The following is a 27,572-nucleotide window of genomic DNA, read 5'->3' as shown; positions in this document are numbered from 1 at the left end:
AATAATTGTTAGCTGTCTACTAACAAAGGGCTGGAAAACAAAATATTAAATAATGTACCTTTCAGTTACACTATTAAGACTTGAACTTTAGGGACACTTGATTTAAGTTTTAATCAGGCAAACAGCAATTCATCTTTATAATTTTCCTGTGCTCTCCAGGCAAATATCTTGAAATGGAACATGATTTATTTTTGATATTCATAATTACTATACAGATATCTAAACGTAAACGTAATAAATGTAAAACAAGTTTTTGAAAAACTTTCACAGCATAAATTTTTTAAAAAAATTACCTTTATCACTCATACATTATGGATTTTTTGTAGTTGAAGAGGGCATGCAGAGCAGTTAATATTGCTGTTAAATCCCAGAGTTAAAATCTGGATGGCAATACAGGGGTTTTAATCCCCTGTTCCTGGATAATAAATGTTGAGATATGCCCTTGAAGATAACCTACAAGGGTAAAATATGTTGGGTTATTAATAAGAAGACACATATATTTTTATATTATTATGGTATTTTATACATGTATATGTTATATATAATATCATGGTATGTTTTCTACTTAAAAGTTCATATGCAACAGTAAAACATCTTGGGATATATTATTTGTCAGGATACGATATTGTTTAACCCCAAAAGTCTTCAATAAAACTTACATCTCAAAGAGTTATATAACGTAGTAAACATGTTAGGTAAAGAAGTTATTACAAACACTCTTATCTTACTCCATTATATTGTATTTAATTGTTCAATGCCCATTTATGTAGAAATACTTGATAACATGTTACTTATACAAAGGTCTTCTTTTATTTATCCAGTGCATTCAATTTGATGTAACAGACATTGTTGTACGAGGAACTTGTAGCTGAAAAGTCTTCATACCAATCTTCAAATTCTACAAATTTCATTGTATTTTGTAGTAACTGAAGAAAGTTGAGAATAGTCTCCAAGCAGTATACACATACACACAGTATATTCCCACAGAAGAATATTAACTAAAAACATGTAAAATTAAGAGATCTATTTCTAATGAATTGACATTGTGACCAACTCTTCAACCAAAAAATACCAGTGACAGTCTTAGGTTAAATGCAACATTTTCAAGTGAAAGGTCAATCGTAAAATCCTAAGATTTTGGCCCAAGAAAGTAACAGCACAGACATAACTTGGAACTTCAGTGTCTAAGAAAAAGATTTCTAATGACTACTTAACACGTTCACTCCCAGGCACTCTGTTGCTGGCTTTCTTATCAGCCCAGCAATTTTTAGTTGTACACAGACATTTTATATTTTGCAGTGTTACATGGTAAAGAAATGAATGACACTCTCACATTCAACAAGTTTCAAAAGGTACTTCCATGTTCCATCTAGCGACAAAAGAAATAATTCTGAGCTCAAAGAGCACTCTTATGACTTTTTTGTCTTCTAACAGGATATTGCTATCTGACCAAGGTCAAATACGGAAGCCTGAACAAATCACCACTAAAGATGATACATGGACAGGGGAGCGAACATGTTAAAGACACGGTGTTGTAACGTTCAATTGACTTATTACTTCCCCCAACTCATGCAGTTATTTTTAAGTGTTTCATAAATAGTTGTGAGATCACAGAGAGCAAATTTACACAAATATTTACAATTTTAATACACATATGGTTCTTCTATTTTATTTACTTTTAGGCAATCACATAATGGCAAATTTATATGATACTGCAATTAATTCCATCGATAGTTAATTTACTTAAATCTCCTACTGCAGCAAACACATTTTGGTTCTATACAGCCACCTTCATCATCATCCTTATAATTGACTACTAACAAATATATTACAATCTGTATTTGATGAGCTGTCACTGTATGTCAGTATACTTTAAATTAATCCCATGTTTAAAGTGCCAACATTTTAATTAAAAACATTTCTGCTATCTAGGATTTGAAGTTCTTATGGTGGTGAGTATAAAGACGGCTGTCTCATAGAGGCAGCAATGACCTCTGAAGTGTTGTTATGCCAGTGTGTTGCTGACTGCTGTCATAAGTCATTACTTTTTTCCTGCCATAAATTTTATGTACTACTTATTATACATCTTATAAAGTCTTAAAAATGATTTCAGAATGCATATTGAATGAATCATAACACTTTGTTTAAACTGATTTCCCTATTTAAAATGTACATACAGAATTACATAAGACACAGCACCAGAGACAAATTAATTCTAAAAAATTACAAGTTTTCAGAAGGGTCATAACATCTGTTCCAAGTCAGAGTAATGTACAGTCTGTCCACAAAGTCCCTTCGGGGTTTTGAAAAATTGTGGCACGCAAACAAATTGAGCTAGCCACATGCGGTTTGCAGCAGATTACAGTGAAACTCGGGAAGTTTTTTACTGACCTCAATGTGGAAACATGAACACCTACCTGGACATGCTGGAACTGTACGCAGTACCACAAATTGAGCACTTACAGCCACACATCATTCCGCAACAAGATGGTGCTCCACCTCATTGGGGTCTGCAGGTATGCACGTACCTAGACAGGACATTTCCAGGAAGATGGATTGGCAGAGACGGTCCAATGCCTTGGACTCCACGTTCACCAGACATAACACCACTGGATTTTTTCCTGTGCAATGTGTTCCGAACGCCAGTTAACAGACTTGATGACTTGAAGACCCGTATCAGGAATGCGATCTCGGCTATTCCAGCGGATATGCTCCACAGAACATGGCAAGAGCTCAAATATCATCTGGATGTTCTCCGTGCTACCAAGGGAACCCACATCAAGGTCTACTGAGGTCAGTAAAAAACTTCCAGTTTCACTGTAACCTGCCGCAAACCGCATGTGGCTAGCTCAATTTGTTTGCGCACCACAATTTTTCAAAACCCCGAAGGGACTTTGTGGACACACTGTACATAATCCAACAACATTGATCTGATCTTTGTTATGAAGTATTATGATTGAAACACATCTGCCTCAAAACATTGAAATGTATAAATGACAAACACTATGCAACACCAATCTATAAACATTTTCTATACATTCTATATTAAAAGTCCAGCTTATATAGGAGGCACCGATGGGTGAAGTTTCTTCTTTTCATCATTATCAAGTCTCGCTTGATCAATAGATGAGGCAGATGGCAATCCACATGGTAACTCTAGTAAGTCCATTTCAAACTGCATTATGTTTTCAGCTTCCGCTGTAGATAAATACAAAAATTCATAATACAAATAACAAATCTTGCTGAATATCTGCTATCTGAAGTCAAAAGCCTTATTCTGATAATTTATTAACTTGTGGATACACTTCTCTGAGTTCACATAACATTTTTCATAAGTAGGATATGAAGTTTCCATGGCATTCAGTCTGAGGATACCTGTCTTATGGGTCGTAGCACTGTGTAGTCTGGTAGAAGTTGGAGTCATCGCCCTGATGATGGAGGCAGCGTGGACTTCTGAAACGTTGTTAATCTTCTACTACACTACAAAGCACTACAACCCAGAAGACAGTCACCAACATTTTCCATCACTCCTGTATTGTGAAACTGAGGACACTCCATAGCTTAAGCATGGTAAAATGTAACAAGACTGGAAAGGCAAATCCAAACCAGAATTCACAGTTCCCACATGTTCTTTGCACCTTTGCATTCTGAATGTTCCCAGCTGACAAACACTGTATGGTATTATACATGTACTATGAAAGCGCTAACATAAGTATTGTCCGCGTAAGCACAGCAACATGCTGAAATGTCCTTTAATCTATTCATTCCAAATAAAAGGTTTCATAAAAGAAAACATATATTATCTTACTTAGACAACTTTAATTTTTGACTTAACAAATCATGTGTTTTAATGTTGTCTTGTCATTATGTTGTAATCCTGCAAACTACACACAAACAGAGCAAAATAAAATGTACTTACATCTAATTCTGTGCAATTTGTTTCCATATGCCATATCTGCCTGATATGCTGCAATAAATGACAGAGGAAGCAAAGGAACCAAAACTCCAGGCTTTCTTGTACGCCGAAACCTTAAAAAGAAAAATCATTTACCATTAGCAATCTCTCAGCTGACAAAGGATTGCAAAAAAACTTCATAAAACCAACAGTACATTTTAATGTTTATACGTGATGAAGAAAAAACTTCTTCCACCATATCTTGGGAATTTAAGCTAATCTGGCTCATGAACAAGACATCACATAACTACATAACTAGATGTATATAAACAAATGAAGGTAGTATATGATTTTCTCAGGAACTCTCAGCAAGGGAAGAAGTACAAGTAGATGTAGTGAAAAAGCTCAATGATGGCAGTGGCAACATCCTGCGTCTGATAAAAAAAAATATTTAATTGGTACGAACCCAGCCATCATCCCCGCAGCAGCCACAACATAAAATGAGCCAAACCAATACAAGAGCTCCCTGGCTCGAGCTACCTGCATCGCCATCAACCTTTCACGCATCTGATTCTGCATTTGAATCTGGCGTTCCACCTGTAGGAAAAGCCGCACTAATTAAAACACGAAAACTGCTTGCAGTCAGTTAGTGAAACATAATTTAATATTCATGGAGGGCTTTGAATTTACATCGTGAGTACATATTCGTAATAAGGGAATTGAAACTGATGAATTCACCATACAATGTTACAAAGTGAGGGAAATAAATATACCTCATATTACTTACCGTGATTTTATTCATTTCAGTCATAAAATCTTGGTGCTTCTTCAGATTCTCTACTACTGTGTTTGAAAATATTGACCCCATCTTGTGTGTTGATCAACACATTCACATCTAACAAACAACAAAATTTCATACAGAAGATAGTGGGAAACATAACACTGTGATTAGAGATCATTTTACATTTTTATCACCAAAACAAATGATAAAGAAATAGTCATTAGGCAATAATTTACTCATGTTATCTAACAATAATCTATAAACTGCTAAAGACTTTTTTATTCCTTGATATGACAGTATGATTACCCATGGTGAATATGCAAAGTGGAGAAAAAGGAATATTTGTTTGCCTATTTCATTGTTCTGCTGGCACTTGCCTAGAAAAGCTGAGGAATTAGGACAATCACTTCCCAAGGAACATACAAATTATTTACCTCACAAACAGATGCCAGACATGGACAGTAAGAACTCTAAGTTACACAGCAGAAGTGGTCTTATGATTTGGTAATTATTTTGCATGTACTCAACATGAAATCCACTCTTTGTATGAAGGCATCACTGTTTAATAGTTTTCTTGATCCAAAATTTTGCATGTTAATATCTACTATTCTGAAATTCTTACAAGTGGATGGAACTGTCAGCAAACTGATGTATGAGGTAGCTGTCTCATGTTTCTATCGCTTCATGGAGAAGTATTTGGGCATAAATTAAACTTTAGCATTACTCATTTATCAAACTACGAGAGATATGTTGCACATTCTGTCTAGTATCTGTTATTCATATCAAAATGAACAAAGACTTCAACACAGCATGCAATTAGTTTATGTAAATTACCTACATGCTCTGTATTATTTTGGACTCCTAAATTAACAGACAACATGTTAATAATAATCACAAACGTAGCAGTCAGGATATTACTGCTAAATACACATAGCAATAACTAAAAAACTCATCTGCAAAAAAAAATCGCCAGAAAACGATATCGTATGGATAAATATAATTACACTTCGACTACCCAGCTGTACTACGAACAAGCACAGTATAGCGAACAAATGTCAATTCACAAAGTACAAAATCAATATTAACAAATGCAAACCAACATTTAAATCAGAATGTCAGCAATTTACAAATCCACGATACACGCTTCTGAGCAACAAAATATTCAGCATTTCCCATTACGTAAATACATAATGGTAAGACCTGTCAAGACATCGATTCAAAAGTATGTTGGTAACCCATGTTACTCCAACGAAGCGCTGGCAGCGGTAACTAAAAGTCAGTAGACAGATTTCGAAAGTAAGATGATATGATTAAACTTCACAGAACACATTTTATGAATTTATTCTAACCTCAACTTTTCACCTGGCTACCGTGATGATCATATTGGGTAACTGTATGAATTTCGAAACACGAAGAAAAGAAAATTGGAAAGCAAAAGTATTATTATAGCTCCCAATTTGCCCCCGAATTCTTAGTTCTGTCTGGCTTTTGGTTGAAATTTTTCAACCTTAATGTGCCTCATCACGAAGCATTTTCTCCCTCTTTCAAGTGCAATGCTTACAAAAAGTTCCTCCTACTGGGGTGTGTGCTGCCAATGTGTTAACAAGAAAATCACGCCAGCAGGCTATTTTCTTTTTTTCTTTTTTGGGAGGGGGGGATTTGGAAGCTCGGATAGGATTTATTCATAGGGCCTATGGATAAATGTGCACCGATTTCATGACAATGGTGTATCGCTGTATAATCATATCCGCCTGTAGACTTTATGAACTAGAAAATGGTTGGACGGAAATTCTCGAAAATTAGTGCAGACGTTGTGCCACAGAATGTGCAATGGAGTTGGGTTGTGTATCTTTGAGGTGGGAACTGCTATTTTAATATTATTTCAATGAGCTTCCCACGTTCCACTGGATGCCTCGTACGTAGTATCCCTTCCAATATTAATATCAGCATTCTACCCCTCCCAAGATTGATGTCACAGTTAAAATTTCCGATCGAAAGCAGTAAGACCCTGCTAAACATTTCTCATCACTTCCCTTCAAACTATCTTTCCCATAAAGACGAGCGGGCACTGTCTGGGAACCTTCTCAGCCGAAAATTTATGTTTCCCCCGCTAAATGTCTCTCACTGCTCTCCTTGTTATTTCTCTATCTCATTCCTGAGGGTTGATCATTTAATTTTCATCGACTTCTCGCTGAATAAAAGCCCTGAACCATGGATGAAGGGAAGGTGAATACGTGAAACAGATTCGATACGAGCGTTGCTCTATATGAGTCGAAAAGAAAGTACTCTGAATTTGACGTCGAAAGAGGAGAAAACTGCTAGAAGCTCGTCAGTCGTGAATCACAGCGCATGCAGTTCGGGTGTACAGTGAGGAGGCCTCTGACCATCAGGATGTACCTCAGTGTACTTCTTTTCCTCCTCTGTGCCAATTCGGGTAAGTACAGTCGCGATTAGAACAGAAGCGGCGAATGAATTCAAACTCTGCAGTGTAATGTACGTAGTGTTAAGATTGAAACATGGCAAACGTGAGACTTACCTCCTTGGCGAACTGACGACCTTGCTACTTGGAAGACCCACACAGAAAACGAGTTGTGAGAAACTTTACACACGTTTGAAAATATCAAATCTAAAACTTCTTGACGATGGTGAAGAGTCAATTGAATAAAAATTTCCTTGGATATTATCCATCGTCTAGTAAAATATAAAACGTAAAACGACGTTTCGGAGATGGGACTCTATCTCCGTCTTCAGGTTCCTACACAGTTGGGCCCACTAGATAGAGCTAATCCCATCTCCGAAACGTCGTTTTACGTTTTATATTTTACTAGACGATGGATAATATCCAAGAAAATTTTTATTCAATTGACGTTTGAAAATGTTTGGAGATTCATCACAATCTGTTTTCACTTCGACAGGTTATTTGAAAGAGACTGATTTATGCCTTTGAAAAAGCTATAACACACATCAACGCATCCAAAGTGTCAAGATGAGGGATAATGACTTGGGTTGAAAGGAAGTAGTGTGGGAGGGTGTGGATTGGATTCATCTGGCACAGGATAGGGACCGGTGGCGAGGTCTTCTGAACACCGTAATGAAACCTCGGGCTCCATAAAAGTCGGGGAATTCCTTGCTTGTTTAACAATTGTTAGATTCTCACGAAGGGCTCTACTCCATGGAGGTAGTTAATATTTATTTTCTACAATTCGTAATCAAAATATTAGTTTGTGGCGTACACACAGTGCAGTCTGTATGCTAAGAACTTCCACGGATGAGAGAACAGTCTTTGTTTCAGAGCACTGATCCCACAAAGCAGCGTGTAAAAATTGAAATTAACTAATTTTGTGTAAGGAAAAAATTCATATTACTATTTATTTTTTGCCTAATTAAAGAATATGATACGATGTAATGTCGTGATATATCAAGTATGATTTCATATTGAGGTTATGATAGCTGTGTATAGTAGGTCTCTTTTGACTGCATTACCATAAAGCCCAAAGTCCCGAAACAGCCAATGATCACCATACCATGGTACATATAAATATTTTCAAATAAGGTTCAAATTCCCAACATTGATTATAATTTCGACAGATACACGGTATATAAAACATCTATTTTATGAACACGACAAATTTGTCACAATGACATAATTAGGGCCCTCCACATGTGTGCAGTGTTGCATTATGCATACACACCTCCCGATTTCTAATTAAGGTTAGAAAGCTTAAGGTTTTCTGTGTGAGAAAAAACTGAATCCTTTGGGGGGGGGGGGGGGGGGCAGAAACACGTGGCGTAACCGGAAAGGTATTGTTAAACACCAAGTATCCGACTGAAAGCAATACTTGTTCAACAGCTCAACAACACATACGACCTTGGCGCAGGAATCAGCTAGAAAATAACAACAGCTACCGGGGATAAAACGGCCGCAGCTCGAAACTATCCACTCTTTATTCTCTACAGCTGAAGCTAGAAAGCCCCCCTATACGCCTTCATGGCGTGGAGTCTGCTCAGAATAGTCTTTACGTTCTCATTTCACGAACTATTTTACTCGTGCGGTATAAAAATCTGTAGACTACTCGGTATTGGGCGGAGGGATACTATAACCCATAATTTTTTTTCTGAAAATTATGATGGATGTTGGGCTAATTTATTATTGATGATGAATTATAAAGACGTAGAATAAAATGAAGTTTGTTTTAACATATTTGACATTTCGTCTGGAGGTTACGTAGGGGAATTATAATAAAATAAATTTAACGTGACGAAACCTGGACTTTGACATACTGATCTCTCGAATGTCAGACATGTTGGTACTGAATTGTTCAGTGTTTCTTCTATGCTTATCGATGTTCAGCTAGCGTAAGTTTGTCCTGTCTAATATTATTCATACAGCATCCTACTTTCTTTGTTCCCTAGAATTTCCAAGAGCGAAAGTGCTTTATTTAGTAAAATTACACAGCACAATTTCACTATTACAAAGAATAATACATATAGGATTACGCGTGGCAATTAAAGGAGTGAAGGGGGGTAATAATATCGATTAACGAGAAGTAAAATCTAATATAGAAATTAAGAAGAATAACAGATGTTCGCTTCGGAGAACAGTGAAATTCCAAAAAAACATTATTTTCGCCACATCACGGGTAACGACTACAGCAGAGCAACAATTGTATCTAATACTATCGTTGCAGCGTGGCCCAAAGACATTTCTGTAACAATGTGATTCAATTTCAATGTATCAATGCGCTGAAAGACACGTACAGGTGCGTAACTTGTCGATCGCTCACGCTAAGACGTAAAGAACGCCTGGAAAGCTATTTTGCTGACATGCTGGGACATTCCATGTCATATCTTTCATTCAAAACAAAATCTATTCAAGAGAAAATGCTGTATTTTGTGTCAGATATTTCTGCTTGCGGAAGCCAATGTATTTAGTCTTATTGCGGGGAGTCGGCTTTACCCGTTCATTTAATTGTTGTTTCAAACTATCAATTCCATGCAACATCACTGAATAAATTACGAATGAACCTAATATTATCCCCTTTGGATTGAGACAGGACCTTGAGACAATTTTCCAACACTCAACATAACCTTGTAGCGCTCCCCCGTTCAATGACGGCCGCCAGCGAAATTAGGATGAGAGGTCTGACCCAGTCAGCTGAACACGAAGTGGGTCAGTGTGACGAGACAACCAACGCGGCTTTCATCCGGTCGCAATAAATTTGCTATCATCGACATCCAATATAAAACTAGGCTTCAATCAAATGAGAGAAAAAAAATTGACGGTGGAACCACGGTTCCGGAGAATTAGACGTAAATACGTCTATACGGTAAGGAGTTTATATATTGGCTTTATTCTAAATATTTCCTTTATACATGCTTTACAATTGAGTAAAGTTTGATTAAGACATTGCTTATTTAACTTGAATTAGTTACGATTAAGATGGGTTTGTGGTAGCTGAAATATGTTATAAAATTTGTACACGTTAGAGTACACCATATCTATACAAGATTTTGATCCAGTAGTAATACATTGAGGATTTGACATCAACATTAAGCCAAACGTTTCCTCCATAAATGTGACAAAGCTTTGATTTTCCTCCTTTAAATCAATGTTAAAATCTCCTGCCAATATTACGACCTTCTGTGGCCATAATTGAAAACATCTCTGTAAATTTGGTGGCAAACGTTCCCAAATGACTCAAAATAATCTCTTACAATCATCAGGTGTGTTATTAGAAATATACAGGGCAACAATTAAAACTTGACCATTTTCGGTCCTTATTTACACATTGTTGGTATGGATCTTACACATTTTCGTAACTAAAGCTGTTTTTGCGGAATGACCCTTCTGTATAGACGTATTTACGTCAAAAGAAGACAAGCCTAATTCTCTTACACGAGTTCACAAATGCAGATGAAAACATTAAATGTGATGAACATTAATAGTAAATAGGAATCACTTACCTGAAACTTTGTTCAATTGTAAGAGACCACGACGTCCACCGGCAATTATCAATTTAATCAAAATTAAAATGGAGAGATTTATTAATAATTCTTATATAAGATAAGTAATTGCGATATTCTAAAACTTTTTAACAGCACAATATTATCTACTCTACGACGTAATTATTATATAAGAGATTCACAGCTCAGCTCTTTCCACAATAACGAAAGCAGATTGTTGACGGCAGTAATGAAACACAACAATGTCCAGTAAACAGACGACATAACAGTTATTTTCTTAGGTAAAGGAGTAAAGCATTGTTATGCACGCAGGAGTTCATATAAAATCTGACCATTGTCAGTCCACATTTACACATTGTTGGTATGTATCTTACACATCTTCGTAACTGACCCTTCCGTATAGACGTATTTAGGTCAAAAGGAAACATAACCTACAAACAGGCATTTACTTTTAGGTTGTCATGCTCACACCAGTGACGGATATGAGAGAATGTCGCATTCGATTTTCGATTCAGGGCGTTTTTTAATATCTCGAAACGAATATACATACGTACTTCATCAATAACGTTATTCGTATGTCTTCTGGAGTGCGCACAGACATTGAACCAATGGATCGTACTGTGGGACGTGTCTCAGTAAACACGCCAGATTCCTGTGTAATTCCTCACTTTCCAGTCTCAATAAACTATTACAGTCGTTGAAATTGCGTTACGTTTCATGAATTAATCCACACGAAATGTTTCTATAGCGTAAAGCGAAGTACCAAAGATTTCTAATACAACAGCTTAATACCGTAAAATGTAATGGAATAAAAAAGAACGACCCAGACCAATGCAGGACGACAAAATCCTCTTAATCGATATTTCAACCATAACCGTCACAGGTTATGCGTGCGAGCGTAATCCGTGTAATTATGTCAGTCAGCGTTATCGTTTGCATATTATTTGAAACAGGTGAGATTTCAGGTTCTCACGGGGGCCAGTATTTAGATCAAATGATGCGTCGTGTAGTTTGGCAGAAGTTTACTGCCTCCATCATCAGGGAGATTTATAAAGACCGTCACAGAAGGCAGAATTTGAAATAGTTTTCTAACAAATGCAAAATAAAGTAGCTACCAGTCTTGAAACAACAACACTATATTCACTTTATCTCCACTTAAGCTTTTCATACCACCACGGTGGTCTAGCGGTTAGGACGCTGGCCTTGTAATCCTGGGGTCTCGGGTTCGATTCCCGGCGGTGCCACGAATTTATAACTTGTGTTGGGCAAGGCCGTGGTCTAGGCAACACGGAGTTTTCCTCCGGGGGCTTCCCCGGTTTCTCCGTGGCATCCCATTCACACACAGAAGAAGGCAATGGCAAACCACTTCTGGATCATCTGCCAAGAACGTATATGAACAGGTCCCAGTCCGAGAAAAGGATGGAAGGATCCTGTTCATATGGACCTGTCGTCAGACAGAACACTAAATAAATAAATAAGCTTTTCATAATAGCATAAGTACGTTTTTCTCATTTCCCTGCAGAAAACTCGAGATACTTAACCTCAAGGACGAAATTCGAATCTGGGGTCTCCGTTATTGGAAGCAGAATTACTTTCCACTCGACCGTGACGGTCGGTGAGGTAGGTTGTGGGCCTCGAGGTAAACCTCTTATGTATTTGCACACATCGGAACTAGTTTTGATAACCGCGGGGTCACTCGAATAAGAAGCCAAGTAGACCGCAGACCTAACCTAACTGTGGTTATTATTACAGCAATTCCGAACGCATAATCAGAACCCAATAAAAAGCCCACGTATTAGCGCATGCGTACAAATAACTAAAATTGTTCGTTGATACGTCGGACAACGGACAAGTTAAAAATTCAGATAATCCTTAGGACACATGTTTCTTGGTTCGAAATCACGTTCAAAAATTATTATCTGCACCAAATTAAATCGTATTTTATATTTTAATTAAACACACATATGTAATTATTTTAATTTTTAATGTTTCCACGTGCGTTCTTTGCATTATTAAACTCTTTAATTAAAAATATAATAAAAAAACATTATTTTCTGTCATTCTGTGTGGGCTGCATGAGTGACGGTGCAGATAATTTTTTCAATAAAAATGACTTTGGGTAAGTACTATTTTAGATTATCTCGTCATTCTTAACAGGCAATTTACTAACATTCAGATCAAATAATAATTAATTATCGGTGTGTATACCTGACAAATAGCTATCTCTGCAGATTATTATAAGAACTTTGTTTTCACTTGGAACGGGATAAGCTGTTTTTTTAAGAGAATTATGCAGAAATTAGTTAGAAGACGACGTGATACGAACAGAATCGCTTCGAAAACTGAATTGTTCGTGCGTAATATAGGTACAGAAATTACCGTGTATGGCAATTGAAGCGTTAAAAATTGAAGACCAACCTCGTCTAAATAATAATTAAGAATTTAGTCGATTCTTCAAAGAAAATTCAATGCACCAAATTAACGTTATTTCAAGTCGAATCCGTTCCTCACACGTAGGCGTAAACAGAAATAAAAATTTGATTGTACAGATTGTGTTCGTCAGGAAAATAACAATAACCCGGCGCTTTCTCTCACACATCACAAGACCATGCACTCCAAGGGCATTCAGCAGAACGGGCATCTAAGTATGTCCGAGTTCCGTTGTCTTCATCATATATGCATGCCTAACAACTTCGTACGTTTGTGTTGACGAAAGTAACTGAAAAACAGAGATTCGCAAAAAGATGTATACACATTATAATACGCTGGGCGCTAATCAATTGCTCATCGCTGTCAACTGTTCCACGAAGCTAACGGCGGCCATTTTGAACACCTACATTCACTAAGTGCCAATGCTGACGTATGTAATGGTTCAGTTTATTAAAATATCTTTATTTCGTTCATTGAATGTGTGTATACATCTTTTGGGGGCATCCTGTGTTTCATTACTTTGCAATTGCAATAAATATCAATGCCAGTGAATAACACAGAATAGCAATAATGTATCTAAGAAACATGCACAGCCTAGCAGGTTGTGTTCCATTTTTCTTTAAATTCCTCCCCGCGCTCTTTCCTTGGAACAGCCGGATAAACAATACAGCACCAGAGAATAATAGCAAGTCACCCAGTCAGAGTTTACCGACAACTGACAGATGAACATCGTTCGTCCGCTAATGTGTTGTTTCGGTGGACGTAAAACATTCCTTGATCGAAAAGAAATTTGTCTGTCTTCCATGGACCGTGATCAGTCAAACATTCTCTTCCGGGATCACACAGATTTTGGCGTAATGTGATCTGAGGCTGCAACTAATGAGCTAATACAAGTTGCGCTGTTACAGTCAAGCGGTGCAGAACTGTGAGAAAGCGGACAGCTTCTAGTCACAGCTGAACACAGTTGCGTAATATCATGACGATATCGATTCCAGAACACTCTTCATTACACAATGCCCCTGAAAACCTAACGTACCTGTCCTTTTACTCTATAATTTATTCCTATTTTTTTCCTCTAGCCTCTGCGTCCAGACCAACTCTGGGGCCCACCCAGTCTCCTCTCCAATGGGTACAGGGGTCCTTTCCCGGGGGTAAATCCGGCCGGGGCGTGATGCTGACCACTCACCCCCATCTAGTGCCGAGGTCAAGGAAGAGAGGAGCTATACCTCCTCTCCCCCCAAGCGCCTTTATGGCACTTAGTGGGACAAACTTTACTTTATATGGACTCTAGTAGGACCTTCCCACAAATTATTTTCGTCTTTGACGGAATGGTTTTTTCTTTTCATTGTAGAACTGAATACGAGTGTTGCACTAGCACACGCTCCCCCTAGTCCGTCATCTACTGAACTGTACACACCAGGAAAGTCAATCCACTTGCCTGTAAATGGAGGTAAGTGCATGAATCTGTGAATTTAAATCATCATTATCATCAACATGCAAAATTTTTTTTGTAATGCTTCAGATTCAACAAAGATATAACTACAATTCAAATAAATTTCAGTTGGTACATGGCGGGAGATAAGTCTGTCACGAAGGAGCAACGCTCAACCCTTGGAGCGTGACAGTGGGAGCTTGAGGGCATCTTCTGCGACGTCCTGGACGGTACAAACATCTAGCCTACAGAAATGTAAGAGTACGGCATGGATCCTGGGTCTCCCTCTCATGTGGCTTGCCATCAGTTACTGAACTATATAACACCCAGACATCTAACTCATATCATAAATAAGTTTGTTTAAACACGTTCCAATTTAAACTTGTAAGTGGTGGAGAGATTTAAGAACCCTGCACTCAAATTTCATCAAACTTTTTCACCTTTCTGGCACACTGTGCACAAAACTGGCCTATCGTTTGTCCATTCACAATAAGAAACTAGTACTGAGCTCAAACCAGGGTAATATTCATATATAAATTCAAAGATTTTAAAGAAATTACTTGGAAGTGCGGATGACACGCTCCTCTATTTTCAAGTTAATTTTGGAGATTCAAATCCACAACCTTAGACATCACGACGTCTTGACTTCAGCATCATTTCTGCGTGCTGATTACAGCCTTGCAACCAAGTTGGAAAGTTTCGGATTGAATTCCAAGGCTGATTGTCCCGAGTGCGATACGAGTCTTTTCATCAAAACTTTATTAATGGGAATATAAAACGATGCAGACACGAATTCCCTTACAATTCCTGGATGTCTCATAACACAGATTTAAGACATTTTATAGCTAATTTTAGAGAAAGCTCTAAGGACACACATATCAAAATAATCAGTAAAAGTATCCCCATGCTCAAGCACTTTGCCCTGAAAGAGTACGGGGCGCGCACAAAAAGCTCTACGTAGATGGTTGCCTTCTGGGTTGTAGCGCCACGTAGTTTGGTAGAAGTTTACCAACCTCTATCATCATTGCCCTGAAGACAGAGGCAACACAGACCTCTAAAACGTCTATCGGACTACACAACGCTACATCCCATCTACATATTCACTGACGTAAAAACTCCAAACCGTAAAAGCTCCAAGCATTCTAGACTTCAATACTAGATGGAGGTGAGCGGTGAGCTTTATGCTCCAGCTGCTTTACCACCGGGGAAACAGGCCCTGATACACACGAGATAATTGACAACGAGCCTATGAACATCCTAACGTCAGACTGAACACTGCGATGGAGAGTCAGGAATCAAACCTCATTTCCTCAACTAACAGTCACATGGAACAAGAGGATGATTAAGTGTGGAGAAATGGAAAGGACGGAGAAAGAAGCGGTCGAAGGCATTATCAGACACTGACCTGGACGGACTCATACAAACCACAAGGTACATAGCCACTGCGTCTGCGTGAGCCTGTTTGGAGTGAAGCATTAACAAAAGCCTTCATATCCACATTAATTATAAATTTATTGTGTGATATCTATGGAGAAATAAAACTTGTGAACTGTAGGATGAAGGTAGCCACCGAGAAAAATGTGAAGGTCAAGAACGAAATTTATGTACCAACAAAAATTTAAAAAAAAACAACTGAAGGACAGTAAAAATGACTGGTCCATAAAAGGCTTATATTCACCGATATATTTTGTGCGGTGAAATTACTATCTGCCTTTGGATTGGAGGAAGGCTTTTAAACTGTCGTAAGAAATGTTTACGCAGTGATGCATTAATTTCTTTATACTTTAATAAAGTTTACATGTAAATAAGCACTATTTGGTTCTGAAGTTACACGTATATATAAACAAAAATCATTTTTCTTTGTTCATTCATTGAAATAAGACGTTAATGTGCTCACTTATTCTGTACCAAAGAGGACTAGATCCAGACCATTTCACCAATGAAGTTACGTGGCACCTCTGTGACACGTAAATTTAACCGTGTTCAATGAAAGAAATATATTTGTACAAAGAATATAACATTGTAAACAAAAATGGAATTTTGTCTTATGGCAATAAGTAAAAAGATCAAAATTGTCATTCTGTGCATTTTATGAGCTAATTGACTTCACTGCGTTTCAATAAGTCAAATTCTCGATTCTTATAATTCACACTGATTAAAACAGTAAATTGCCTTCGGCAGTCTACAAACATGGATAGGAAGTTCACGTACATTACCTAAACTGTTAAAAAAACAATGTGGTGTGTTATTGCGACATTATTACCTGGTCATACGCAAAATGTTTGGATCAAGTTCACCAGAAGCTCATAAAACTGAATCCATTACAGAGAAAAATTTAGTAAGCCAAAAGTTCATTTTTATATATATTTATATAAACAAAAACATGTATGTAAATCACATTCTATAGACATAAATAAATAATTTAATCATCACAATATAATTTGTAAAATATTCCTTTACAAAAGAAAAACCTCTTTTTAATCCCAACCTGATATTTTGAAAACCTTAAATCCGTACAAATTATATTTCTTTGTAGAGCGACCCGCTAACTTGGTGTCACTACAGTAATTACATGCGTTCTTTCTCTGCATGCACTGTATTACACAGTCAATGCAGATAATACTGTGGCATCACAGCAACATAAAAAAACAGTTTGTTAAATATAATGCATCCACTCCATGTGATGGGAATGTGAATTCTGGTCTAGAGAAGCTGATAAAAGTCACTTGAAATCTAGAATATAAACTGGATTCAATGTTAATATATTTGGTGTTAAATCAACTGCAAAGGCGAGGCAGCAAATGAGAAATGATAATATTATCATAAATGGTGAATTGTGAATCACAATGTTCCTCCCTCTCCGATTATTAGGACTTCACCTGTTATGATCATGAAAAAATTGAAAATTTCCATCTTTTTTCCCCATTCTTTACATATGAACGTGTAATTTATCATTTCTTAAGCGACCCACCCACGTACGAGTCTGGTTTGCTAGTCCGGCTTGGCTCGGGTTCCATCGAGCCAAACTCGTTTGTGGGTGGGGTGTCACGAGCTGAGTCTGCTATGCATGTGTGGTGAAATACATCCGAGCCTGGCTCACGAGTCAAGCTCGCCGAGCCAGACTCGCAAGTCAGACTCGTACGTGGATGGGCCGCTTTAGGGATCTTATTCATTCCTTGAGTGCATTCTTTTCAATTTCTTCTACACTGTTGTACATAATATTTATACGAATAGGACTGGACATCACAGGCAAGTCGTTAGCACTCATTTCAAATCTCAGACTGAAGACAAACTATCCTCAGCGAGTCTTTTTTCATGATTTTACTCAGTCTCTTCAGGAAATGCCACAAGAATTAGGTTATTACCACTTCTTTCCACATCCTTTCTTATTCATTACTCATTAATTATCCTATCATCCAATACTATATATTCTGAGCTAGTGACAGCATCATTAAATAAACCAAAAATAAATAAGTACCGGCATACAAAACAACTCCACTAGCCTCTCCTATTCAAATGTCATCAATCAACTTTCTTTCTAAAGATATACTACACCCCACTGAAGCAGATGAAGCTATGGCGACAGTAAATAGTCATTTTGGTGCCAACGGTAATCCTGGCACAGAAAGCCTGTCTCGAAACTCAAAGAGAAGCTGCTTATTGACTCGTCAAATGTCACACAAAAAGCAGAACCTGGCAATGAATCTACATAACACTTTCTAGTATTAAATATTTGATTATCAGTTAAAAATGTACGCCCACATCTGATAACCTACGGGAAAGGGCGTGTTACATTCCTCGTCATTATCATAAACATAGAACAATATTGGCGTCAGCAAGTACAACAAGATCAGTCATGAAAATGGGTATAATAACGTCAAGTGGGTGACGATGCTGCCGCTTCTTTGGCTTACCTCTATTCTGGTCATTCTGCCCCTCACTAGAACAATGTGAAAATTAAAATCTAGAAGACACGCCTCCTCCACGGGAATCAGAGTGTGATACCAGCTCATCTGCAACTTTCTCCACAATGTTACAGCTCTGATACGGTTTAGACAGACTCTGCAGGCGGTAGCCAAATGTTTGGAGATATTCCTGTGCATTCTTACTCAGTGGCGGCACGTGATCTGAAAAACAAGAATAACCTTAAGCTTTTCATACATGTGGTATTTAACCTTCAAAATCCACATATCACAATTTGACAGTCTAACTGGTTGTGAACCGTAGCAGCATTATGCTAACCATTAAACTCCAGAGTAAACCCACAAAGCCAGAAGGCCATGTTCTAATTCACAACATTTAAAACATGTCCACTGGCAGTATCGGCAATCACTCACTGAAAACAGACCCATAGACAAATTGTAATTGTTCTGACATACGTTGTGCGTACTTTTGAAAGTGAGAGGAAAAACCAGTCATGATAGCAGATGACGGCTAAATTTCAAACCAGATCCTCCCAAATACAAGCTCTAAATGCGATTTCATTGAGTCTGGTTTGATTTCAGCGCTGTATAATGTGAAGTCACTACATAAATGCCTATGTTTATATATAACATGGGGGTCCGCAGTGGAAGCGCGGTCTGAGGCGTGGGCCTTGTGCCACTTGGTCGCTGGGACCGTGGGTTCGAGTCCCACTCAAGCAATGGATGTTTGTCCATGTTTTTCTGTGTTATGCTGTCCTGTGTACAGGTAGAGGCCTTGCGACGGGCCGATCCCTTGTCCAAGGAGTCCTACCAAATGTCTACAGATCAAGCAAACAAAAAGTTGGGACCCACAGTGCTCAGGCACTTGAAGAACAGGTCATTCCCAGTATCCAGTATATATAACATATCTTCCTCTCACTATCAACGTTAGTAAAACCAAAAAAGGCTACAATAAAAAGTAAAGATAACTTCCTTTCACACAATGAATGCATATTTTCAAATTATGTAATTCTGCAGACACATCAAACAAAAAGTGATTTATCAATATAATATATACAATTATCTTCCTAATATCTTATTTAACCATGTTACACAACTAACCTTCAAGAAAAATACTCTTATTTCCATCTGCAATTTGAAAACGAGGGGCTTCCACACTCCATGTAATGTTCGTGTCCAGTACAAGAAGACGTGACAGAAGCTGCGCTGCCACTGTCATATCCGCTGAACCAAGCACCAGTCTGCGTCCACACACACGTCTCCTTTCCACAGCAATAATAGGCGTAGCCAACGATAACGGACGTTTGCCTGGAAACGGGCTGTTCTTTCCCACCCCAAAATTGACGAGTGCATTATTTAATACAAAGCCTCCATTTGTAAGCAACTGTGAGCCAAACCATGTATTGAGACCACTGAAACAGAAAGATATATTTCAAGTTGGAGTTCAACCACAACAAACAGAAATCAATACATGCAACGCATACAAAATCTAACCTAACAACAGAGACATATATGTCATTCAAATCCACTGCAGCAACATGGGAGCTCGCAGATTGTGTCAACGATCCGAAATTGACTTCGCCTCTCTCATACTCATATTTTTGAGCAAGGAAATTTGGATCACCTGAAACATAAAACATTTATTTTAATCTAGATGAGATTTCAGGTTCTCACAGCAGCAAGTATTCTGGTAGAAGTTTACTTTATACCAGACTACGAGGTGCAACAACCCAGAAGGCAGCCACACAGCACATAAATTATTCTCTTATAAACATAAAATCACCATACAGTTCTATAAATTATTACCCCAAATGCCACGAAGTGCCTGTCTATAAATGTTTTCAGATGCATTTACTAGACTGAGAATGTGCACCAGAGACATTCCTTGTCCACCTCTTGAAGAATTTATAACAGGAAGTAATCCCAAGGTTGCCAAGAGAGCTGGACCTCCTGATGGAAGGTCAGGAACAAAGATATTGAAGTCAGCGAATGTAGCTTCTTGTGCAGAGCGCCTCACCGCCTGGTAAGAGGCTAGATCTTGTTCTGTCATCTTGCCTCCTGCATTTGTAACAGCAACTAGGATACCTTTTGCAAGGCTACCATTATAGAAAACTGAAAAAGAAATGAAATTATGAATAATCAGTATGGCATATACAATTACGCTATACAAAGACTTCAATCAATGTCTGAAAACAGCCTCCACAGGTACAATTTATCAAGAATTTTTCATATATTTTGTTGGCATTATCCACATCATGGTTCTAAAGGCTTTGACCTTAGATGTTTTAATACGATTACTATATTATTCATAACATGTTACCATATTAAATTTTTAGTGCCAAGTTACAATGATTTGTCTCTGAATACTTAGTCTAGAAGCTAAAGATTATTTCTGTTTCATTTTCTCATGCTGGAAGATCGCTTCACGTGATTGAAAAACCTTGCCTAAAAGCTTGAAAATCCCCATTAGTTTCTATTACGGTGGACAGCAAATACAAGCCCGTTGGGTCTTCTTGACTACAGAACTGACAATGAGTGAATTACATGCCGACTGTTTGTAAGACTGTCGTAGTCAGAGTAGTACTTAAGACTGTGGTGACAATTCCAGTGATAATTTCATCAGAAGTGACATAATTTAAACCAAAATGAAATGTAAAGGCAATGAACAGACTGCTGATCCACAGCCTCAAACATTTTTAAATATTCAATATTGGACTGTCACAGTTTTCCAGATATTATTTAGGAAAAAATTGTACCCAATCACCAGTTCCAATTCCTGCCTTGAGATGAGTCATAAAGGTCTTAAAAGAACAGTAACATTATCTTTAGATTTCTAGATAGGCGACAGGAAGACAAAAGATCCTGAACTCAAAAGTAGTATTTTTGTTTCAAGAAAGGAACACAAAGAAATAAATTAAACCAACATCTTAGATAAAAACTGAGTTGTAAGGATAAAATAACATACTTGTATGTGCAGCTAATAAATGTTGCACAAATGAATGGCACTTTTTTTATTAAGAGTGAAAGAGTAATAAGTTAAACTAGGATCTGATTTGGGTGGAGGCCAAGGCTCGACTTCAGGCTGTTGCGCCATAGAAGAAGAAGAGGCATCTGATTACTAAGCTAAGCTATTTACTGCAGACAAATGATGTGGATAAATTAGTGCTTTCTAATTAAGAGAGTTTGCTTAGTAAGAATTAAAGTAAGAGTGACAAGACACAATAACTAAAATAATACCACAGGGTAATTATCAGTATCAATTCCTGGCAAAGGCGTTGGAATTTTTGTCTTAAAAATCATATCCACAAGAACTGTGTTAATAAAGAAGTTATTTACAGCAGATGGAGTACCTGGTACCCATGAAGTTAGTCCACCACCAACCACCTAGATGAAGTTTGGAAAGTGAGATGGGTATTAATTACCGACCATTAGGTCCTTTAACAGATATCAACTCCAATGTAGCTGCCAATTCAGACATGGTCAGGTTCTGGCCGGCTTCTAGCGGTGCCGTCCAATTAAAAAGTTTGCCGTTGAATTCATCGAGATCCAGATGAGACTTTGCAGCAAACAATGTCTCAGGAACATAGAAACCTGTTCTGTAAACATGTAACATGTCATACTATTTGCTAACTACATGGCAGAAAGCATCATGCATCCATAAGGTTCATCACAAAAACATTCCCTATCCCGAGCCAGTCCTGACCAGCTCGCGTCATCTATTTCTCCAACATCCAATTTAGTATCATCTTCCCAGCTATACTAAGTATCATCAAATGTAATGACCGAGTGGTTAGCTATGTCGCTTCATATTTGGGATGTGCCAGATTCAAACCCTGGCCCAGAAACCAGCCATTCTTTCGGAGGTTTCTCATAGTTTTCCTGAGTCATTCCAAGCAAATGCTAATACCTTAAATTAGGCCATGACCACTTTCATCGATATGCTTTCCAATTCATTATTCATTAACCATCCTATGACTTAGTTATATTATATGAAACACAGAGTGCCATTAAATAAGCAATAAATTTACTACTTACTTGTTGTGTGGCCACATTTAAAATCAGTATTACTGAATTTCTGGAAATTTTTCCACATACATGGTGTTTTAAAAAATGGATCTGTTTAAGTACTCATGTGAGAAGGTGGGGTAGATTCTACTCGGGTGAATCCATTAGAAAGAACTAGCCTCCCTTTTCAAGGACCTGAAATATCCGTAGTTCAGTAATTGAAGTTAACTATTGCTAATGTACCGACCTAACTAGGTACTACCACCTTTACACCCGAGGATGAAAACGGATCCATTTTCCAAAGTGCCGTGTTCTTTTAACATTAGACAATGGACAAGTCTGAAAATCCTGTAATAATAAAATCTGCCCCATTTCTTTCAATAAATTCATATGTCATATGGTTGCTGCAAGACTTATTAAGATGTGACTACAGATTATAAATTCAGATGGCGAATAATTCATCGTACACAGCCTCTCATGATATGAAACACTTACCTGAAAGCAAGAGACTGCAGTACTTTCCAGCCCAAAATCAGCTGCAACTGGCCACTCCCCAGTACAAAACAAATTATATACACATGCTCCATTTATTATTTGATTTGGCCCATTACATACACAAAGAGTTTCTACTTCTCGTACCGAGCAATCTGAACTGCTGGCGTGATGACATCTTTCCATGGTAATTTCCCATGCAGCTGATGAGCCATGGCTAGTCCCCTCAGCACACCTGGCACACCCACATAACTGCCTGGTGCATCATTTGAAATACTGATGGAAGCGGGTGCTGCTTCTCGAAAATCAATCACGTCTAATACTTTTTGCTTGCGATGGTTATATATGATCATAAATCCACCACTGAAAATAACAAAAGTAGATCATACACAATATTAAACAGAACAGAAATAAGATAGAAGGTTTCCTGCTGAAGAGTACAATAAGTTTTCTAAGGCATCTGTGACTGGAGAGGACATGGAAGGAAACAATTATAGCCTAATTTAGGGTGCAATCCCAGCATTTGCCTGACGAGAAACCACACACAGGACAGCTCAAGGCATGTCCAATATGTGGTCTTGCGAGCTCAGATTCAAAGCACCATATGCAGTTTCACCACGGCTTAAATTCATAATGCACAAGCCACTGGTTCCAAACCCTTTAGACCATAGCCAAAGGGCAATCTGGCCCATAGAACACTAACGCTGCTGTTCACATCACCTCATACTTACCCGCCTAGTCCTGTTGCATGTGGGTTCACCACTCCTAAACAGAACACTGAAGCAACAGCAGCATCAACAGCATTTCCACCATTTTTCAGGACATCAGTTCCGATGACAGAGCAGTGAAAGTTGTCTGTGGCAACACTACCATGCGGAATGAGCTGCAAACATCAAGCTGTCTTATCAAACTTCACAGAATATATACAGTAATCACACAATATATTTACAGGGAGCTTTTCCTTTAAATAATACCTTCTTTAAACTACTTACCTGTTTTATAAGATGCACATTTGTACCTTGCTTATTTTATGATGCTATTTATGTACTTACCAAGTACAATGGATGATTTAAATAGTGAGTAAAAAGAAATGGAGAGAAAACAGTCATTGCTAAGTGTGAATTGCTCTTTCTCCAAGTTCCTTCCACTTTATGTGGGTTACATAAAAATTTGGCACCTTCACCTATCCCTCCCTGCCTTTCCATACCTCTTCCTTCCTTCCTTCCATGTAACACCTTTCTTAATCCTTTCTTCCCACCTTGATCTCAGTTTTCCTCTTGGGTACTTTCCCTTTACTTTCACTCACTCATAATACATGTCAATATCATCTTATTTTGTTATGTATTAATTTATCTTCCAGTGTTCTATCTAGGCATTTTCCATGAAGCTGAAAAAACTGCAGAACATCTCACTCACTTTACTCTTAGCAAGGTTTAAAAACAGATACCTGCCAAATGTCTTAGCTGCGTGATCGCTGAATTAACTTTCTCAGTCTTTCAAGTTTTCCACAGCTACGGGCACAAATGCTCCATCATGCATCAACATGTCATAATTATGGAGAAGTTGGATCTTTCAATACATCACAAGAGGTAGAATATGGGTGTTATGTGGCATTAACAAAACTATCTTAAATTAACTTTATTGACATATCCTATTTTATCTGGAATGTGTAATAATATTATACACATACAAAAGATTCCAAAATTATACCTGATAATCTCCATAGTAGATCTGAACAGCTAGAGCTATTATCACAGCCAAGGTTAAAGCCACAAAGCACAGAATAATAATACGAAGGCTGGCACCATTGTTATCAGCAGATCCACTGCAGCATCGAGTAAGTGACCTCAACCCATGGGTTCTATTGCCAGACCCACCACTTCCTCTATATAAACTTTGCTTCAGGGGATATGCCTCTGTTTGCTCAGGACTGCGATATGGCCCAGGGATGCTTGGCGTTGGTTCACCTATAAGAAGGAGATGTAATAAACTGCCAAATTAACTACAAAACTGATCACATTATATTGCAAGGAATTATTTGAGAAGTTTAATATTTTTTTACTATCCTGCAAATTCTTGCTCTAATTATTATTCATTGTAAACAACATACAAAATTTTCAAATAAATTCAGACATTCACAATATAAAATCCACATATGACTTTCAGGGGCTAAATGCTAACATCAGTAAACACCACAAAAGAGTTTACTATACTGGATTTTGGTTATTCAATAATATTTCATCTATTATGATAAGTCAAAGTTATTATACAAAAAATACGGCACTAAAAGACTATGAAGGATCTATAGAACGTAAATAAACTCTATTCTAATCTCTATATGAGTAAAAACTGGACTGATAACATGCCATCACGACGAATGGCACAATTTTACTGTTGGAAGCCTATTGTTCGACCTTTGTACCCACCAATTTCATTTGCTGTGGAACCATTCATGTTATTCGTGAAAAAATCTTGTAACTTCAAACATACACGAACGAACAGTACATTATGCGGCTTATTAACTGATTAATCTATGTTAAAAACCACACGACCAACTTCCCAGCTCGCAAATAACGGTGCACCACAGATAACCTAAACAATTCCGAACAACGTTACTTCTTCATAAATGGTTCACATCAACGGTGCAGTGTAATTAAACAACGTACGGTACAAGCACATAGATTTATTTTCGTTCCAATGTCTCCTTGAGTACTGAAGCGGAATAAAACAATCAAATAAGTGAAGAATATTGAACTTCAGATTAACCCTTTAAACACGAAGGTTCATCACCGATGAGCCATCTCTATTAACAATAAATAATTCTGCATTTATTCCACAATTTGTATTTGTGTGTTTTATATTCTCAGAATAAACGGCAATTACTTCCTTAAACCGCATTAACAAAGTTATCTTAACAGTGAAGCCGTATTGCGTTTTCTTTGCGGTGGGGACTGAATTATTAAATATGATGTAGGTGACCTTTAGATTCAGTCGGTAAAGGACAGTGCAACACCTATTAACATCCCATAGATCATTCATACAAGCCACAGATAATACAAAGATATGTAACATTTCATAATACCAACGGAACCACTTGTAACACCGGACTTCAAAGTTGCTATGGACCAAACCTTTTTTTGTTGACATCATTTGCAACAATCTGTAATTTTATTAATTAATAAAACATATGCACTGGAATTTACACAACCTATAGAACAAGTGTTAAACCATCACACATTCTTGTATACACATCACTTTTACTATATAATGTAACTGTATGGACCACCACCATGCTAGGGAATATGTATGTGAATGAGACAAAAGCTATTTGAAAAGTAGAAAACTTTGAAAAACTGCTGCATTAATGTTCCAGAAAATCGACCATTTAAATTGCCTTAGTTTCTGCATAAAGTAAAATTACACACCGACGTCAATATTCACTGCGAAAGGCTGAATTTAGAAGTAGGTAAAAAGAAGTTAAAAAATTTGGTTTATAGTCTTTCGGATTATGATGCCATAAAGGCGGTTACTTTTCAGAGGAGCTCATAGTCCGCGACTTGAGGGTAGGAAGTGATGGCCTTAAGTTTCTCCGAAATGTTGATTATCACCTGTAACACCGCACACCGTCACGAAACAGACGGTTATAATCCGAAAAACGTCCTGTTTTTCATTAAATATGTTACTAATAAAAAATGCAGTTTATTTAATGGAATAGAATACGCCACTGAAACTAAACGACAACCAAAATTACATTTCTTTTTGGGGGGGGTGGGGGATTCTATCAAAGTCACACAAAGACACATTTAATTTCATTGTGCTTTATGGCACAGACTGGACGACCAGAGTTCGATTCTCGGTTGATACTTGATACTGGCCACTCTGCTTCGTTTAGTATCCCCTGCCTCTTACCGACTGTGTTTCAATGTGGTCAACAAGTTCGCTTTACGTCATTACTCAGAACGGTCAATGCATATTAAATTACATACCACTCATCGATTGTCATTTGTTCTTGGAAATAATTAAATACAATGTTGGTACTCCTGACAATGTGAATGTTACAGATGTTTACGTAACTAAAAGATATTTAGAGAATCCACACATATACTGACCACTTCAAAAACATTTTTTTAGTAATCATTTCGTTTTGTCTATCTGCCCAACTGAATTAATGTTATGATACCGACTAAACCATGCAACGGTCACTTCTTTCATCTAAATCTAGGTCTACCCTTCTTTCTTCTTCATGATGATACTATTTGAGCACCTTTTTTGGGTCATCTGTTGTCGCGCCATTCTCTGGATATATCTGTACCACATTGTTTTAATTAATACAATCCAGTGTTATCTAATTACGTATCTTCCGATTCTTTTTTCCGATATTTTTGCCGATCGTCTCCAGAAATACATTTCCACTGCCGATAATTTGTTTCTTCTTAAAATACCTTACTTATAAACTATATAATATTTGTTTCACTGACTTGTAAAAAATATGGTGGATGACGGTAATCCATGATGTAACAGCACACACGCAGTTAAATAATAAAATGTTACTTGTAATTTTAACTTTGTTAATGTTTTTCTACAAGGTGATAAAATAACTCCTACACACATGTAAGCAGGTTCCCTGCTCCCTACTCTTCTTATTGTTAT

General features: G+C 37.5%; 3 protein-coding genes across 10 annotated transcripts; 1 reads left to right on the top strand and 2 right to left on the bottom strand.

Annotated features, from left to right (window-relative positions):
* Nucleotides 1-497: 497 nt before the first annotated feature.
* Nucleotides 498-11,987, bottom strand: LOC110838533 (plasminogen receptor (KT)). 6 transcript variants are annotated; one of them, XM_022081819.2, is made up of 5 exons: nucleotides 10,641-11,987; nucleotides 4,683-4,790; nucleotides 4,362-4,492; nucleotides 3,920-4,029; nucleotides 498-3,198 (listed from the first exon to the last, which is right to left on the bottom strand). In XM_022081819.2, the coding sequence occupies exons 2-5, from the start codon at nucleotides 4,761-4,763 to the stop codon at nucleotides 3,059-3,061; spliced, it is 462 nt and encodes a 153-aa protein (XP_021937511.1). In that variant the 5' UTR covers nucleotides 4,764-4,790; nucleotides 10,641-11,987; the 3' UTR covers nucleotides 498-3,058. The 6 variants fall into 6 exon arrangements, with proteins under 6 accessions (XP_021937511.1, XP_087212013.1, XP_021937506.1 ...); XM_087355887.1 differs by lacking the exon at nucleotides 10,641-11,987 and adding an exon at nucleotides 6,026-6,148; XM_022081814.2 differs by lacking the exon at nucleotides 10,641-11,987 and adding an exon at nucleotides 5,777-5,936.
* LOC110838534 (uncharacterized) lies at nucleotides 6,988-16,043 on the top strand. The gene is made up of 3 exons (XM_022081820.2): nucleotides 6,988-7,110; nucleotides 14,422-14,520; nucleotides 14,632-16,043. Exons 1-3 carry the CDS (start codon nucleotides 7,026-7,028, stop codon nucleotides 14,814-14,816), a joined length of 369 nt encoding a protein of 122 aa, XP_021937512.1. The 5' UTR covers nucleotides 6,988-7,025; the 3' UTR covers nucleotides 14,817-16,043.
* A 220-nt stretch (nucleotides 16,044-16,263) lies between these two features.
* Nucleotides 16,264-27,565, bottom strand: LOC110838530 (glutathione hydrolase 7). Of its 3 annotated transcripts, none has more exons than XM_022081801.2 (9): nucleotides 27,401-27,565; nucleotides 24,633-24,889; nucleotides 23,654-23,805; nucleotides 23,070-23,285; nucleotides 21,852-22,021; nucleotides 20,232-20,537; nucleotides 19,920-20,049; nucleotides 19,527-19,837; nucleotides 16,264-18,629 (listed from the first exon to the last, which is right to left on the bottom strand). In XM_022081801.2, the coding sequence occupies exons 1-9, from the start codon at nucleotides 27,531-27,533 to the stop codon at nucleotides 18,460-18,462; spliced, it is 1,845 nt and encodes a 614-aa protein (XP_021937493.1). In that variant the 5' UTR covers nucleotides 27,534-27,565; the 3' UTR covers nucleotides 16,264-18,459. The 3 variants fall into 3 exon arrangements, with proteins under 3 accessions (XP_021937493.1, XP_021937496.1, XP_021937495.1); XM_022081804.2 differs by lacking the exon at nucleotides 27,401-27,565 and adding an exon at nucleotides 26,054-26,084; XM_022081803.2 differs by lacking the exon at nucleotides 27,401-27,565 and adding an exon at nucleotides 25,349-25,950.
* Nucleotides 27,566-27,572: the final 7 nt, after the last annotated feature.

Source organism: Zootermopsis nevadensis, unplaced genomic scaffold, assembly GCF_977971745.1.
Source record: "Zootermopsis nevadensis isolate Lab colony 2312 unplaced genomic scaffold, Znev_1.0 Znev_ptg000025l, whole genome shotgun sequence".
NCBI lineage: Eukaryota > Metazoa > Arthropoda > Insecta > Blattodea > Termopsidae > Zootermopsis > Zootermopsis nevadensis.
Note: the sequence above shows the minus strand (reverse complement) of the source record. Positions and strands in the feature narration are given on the sequence as shown.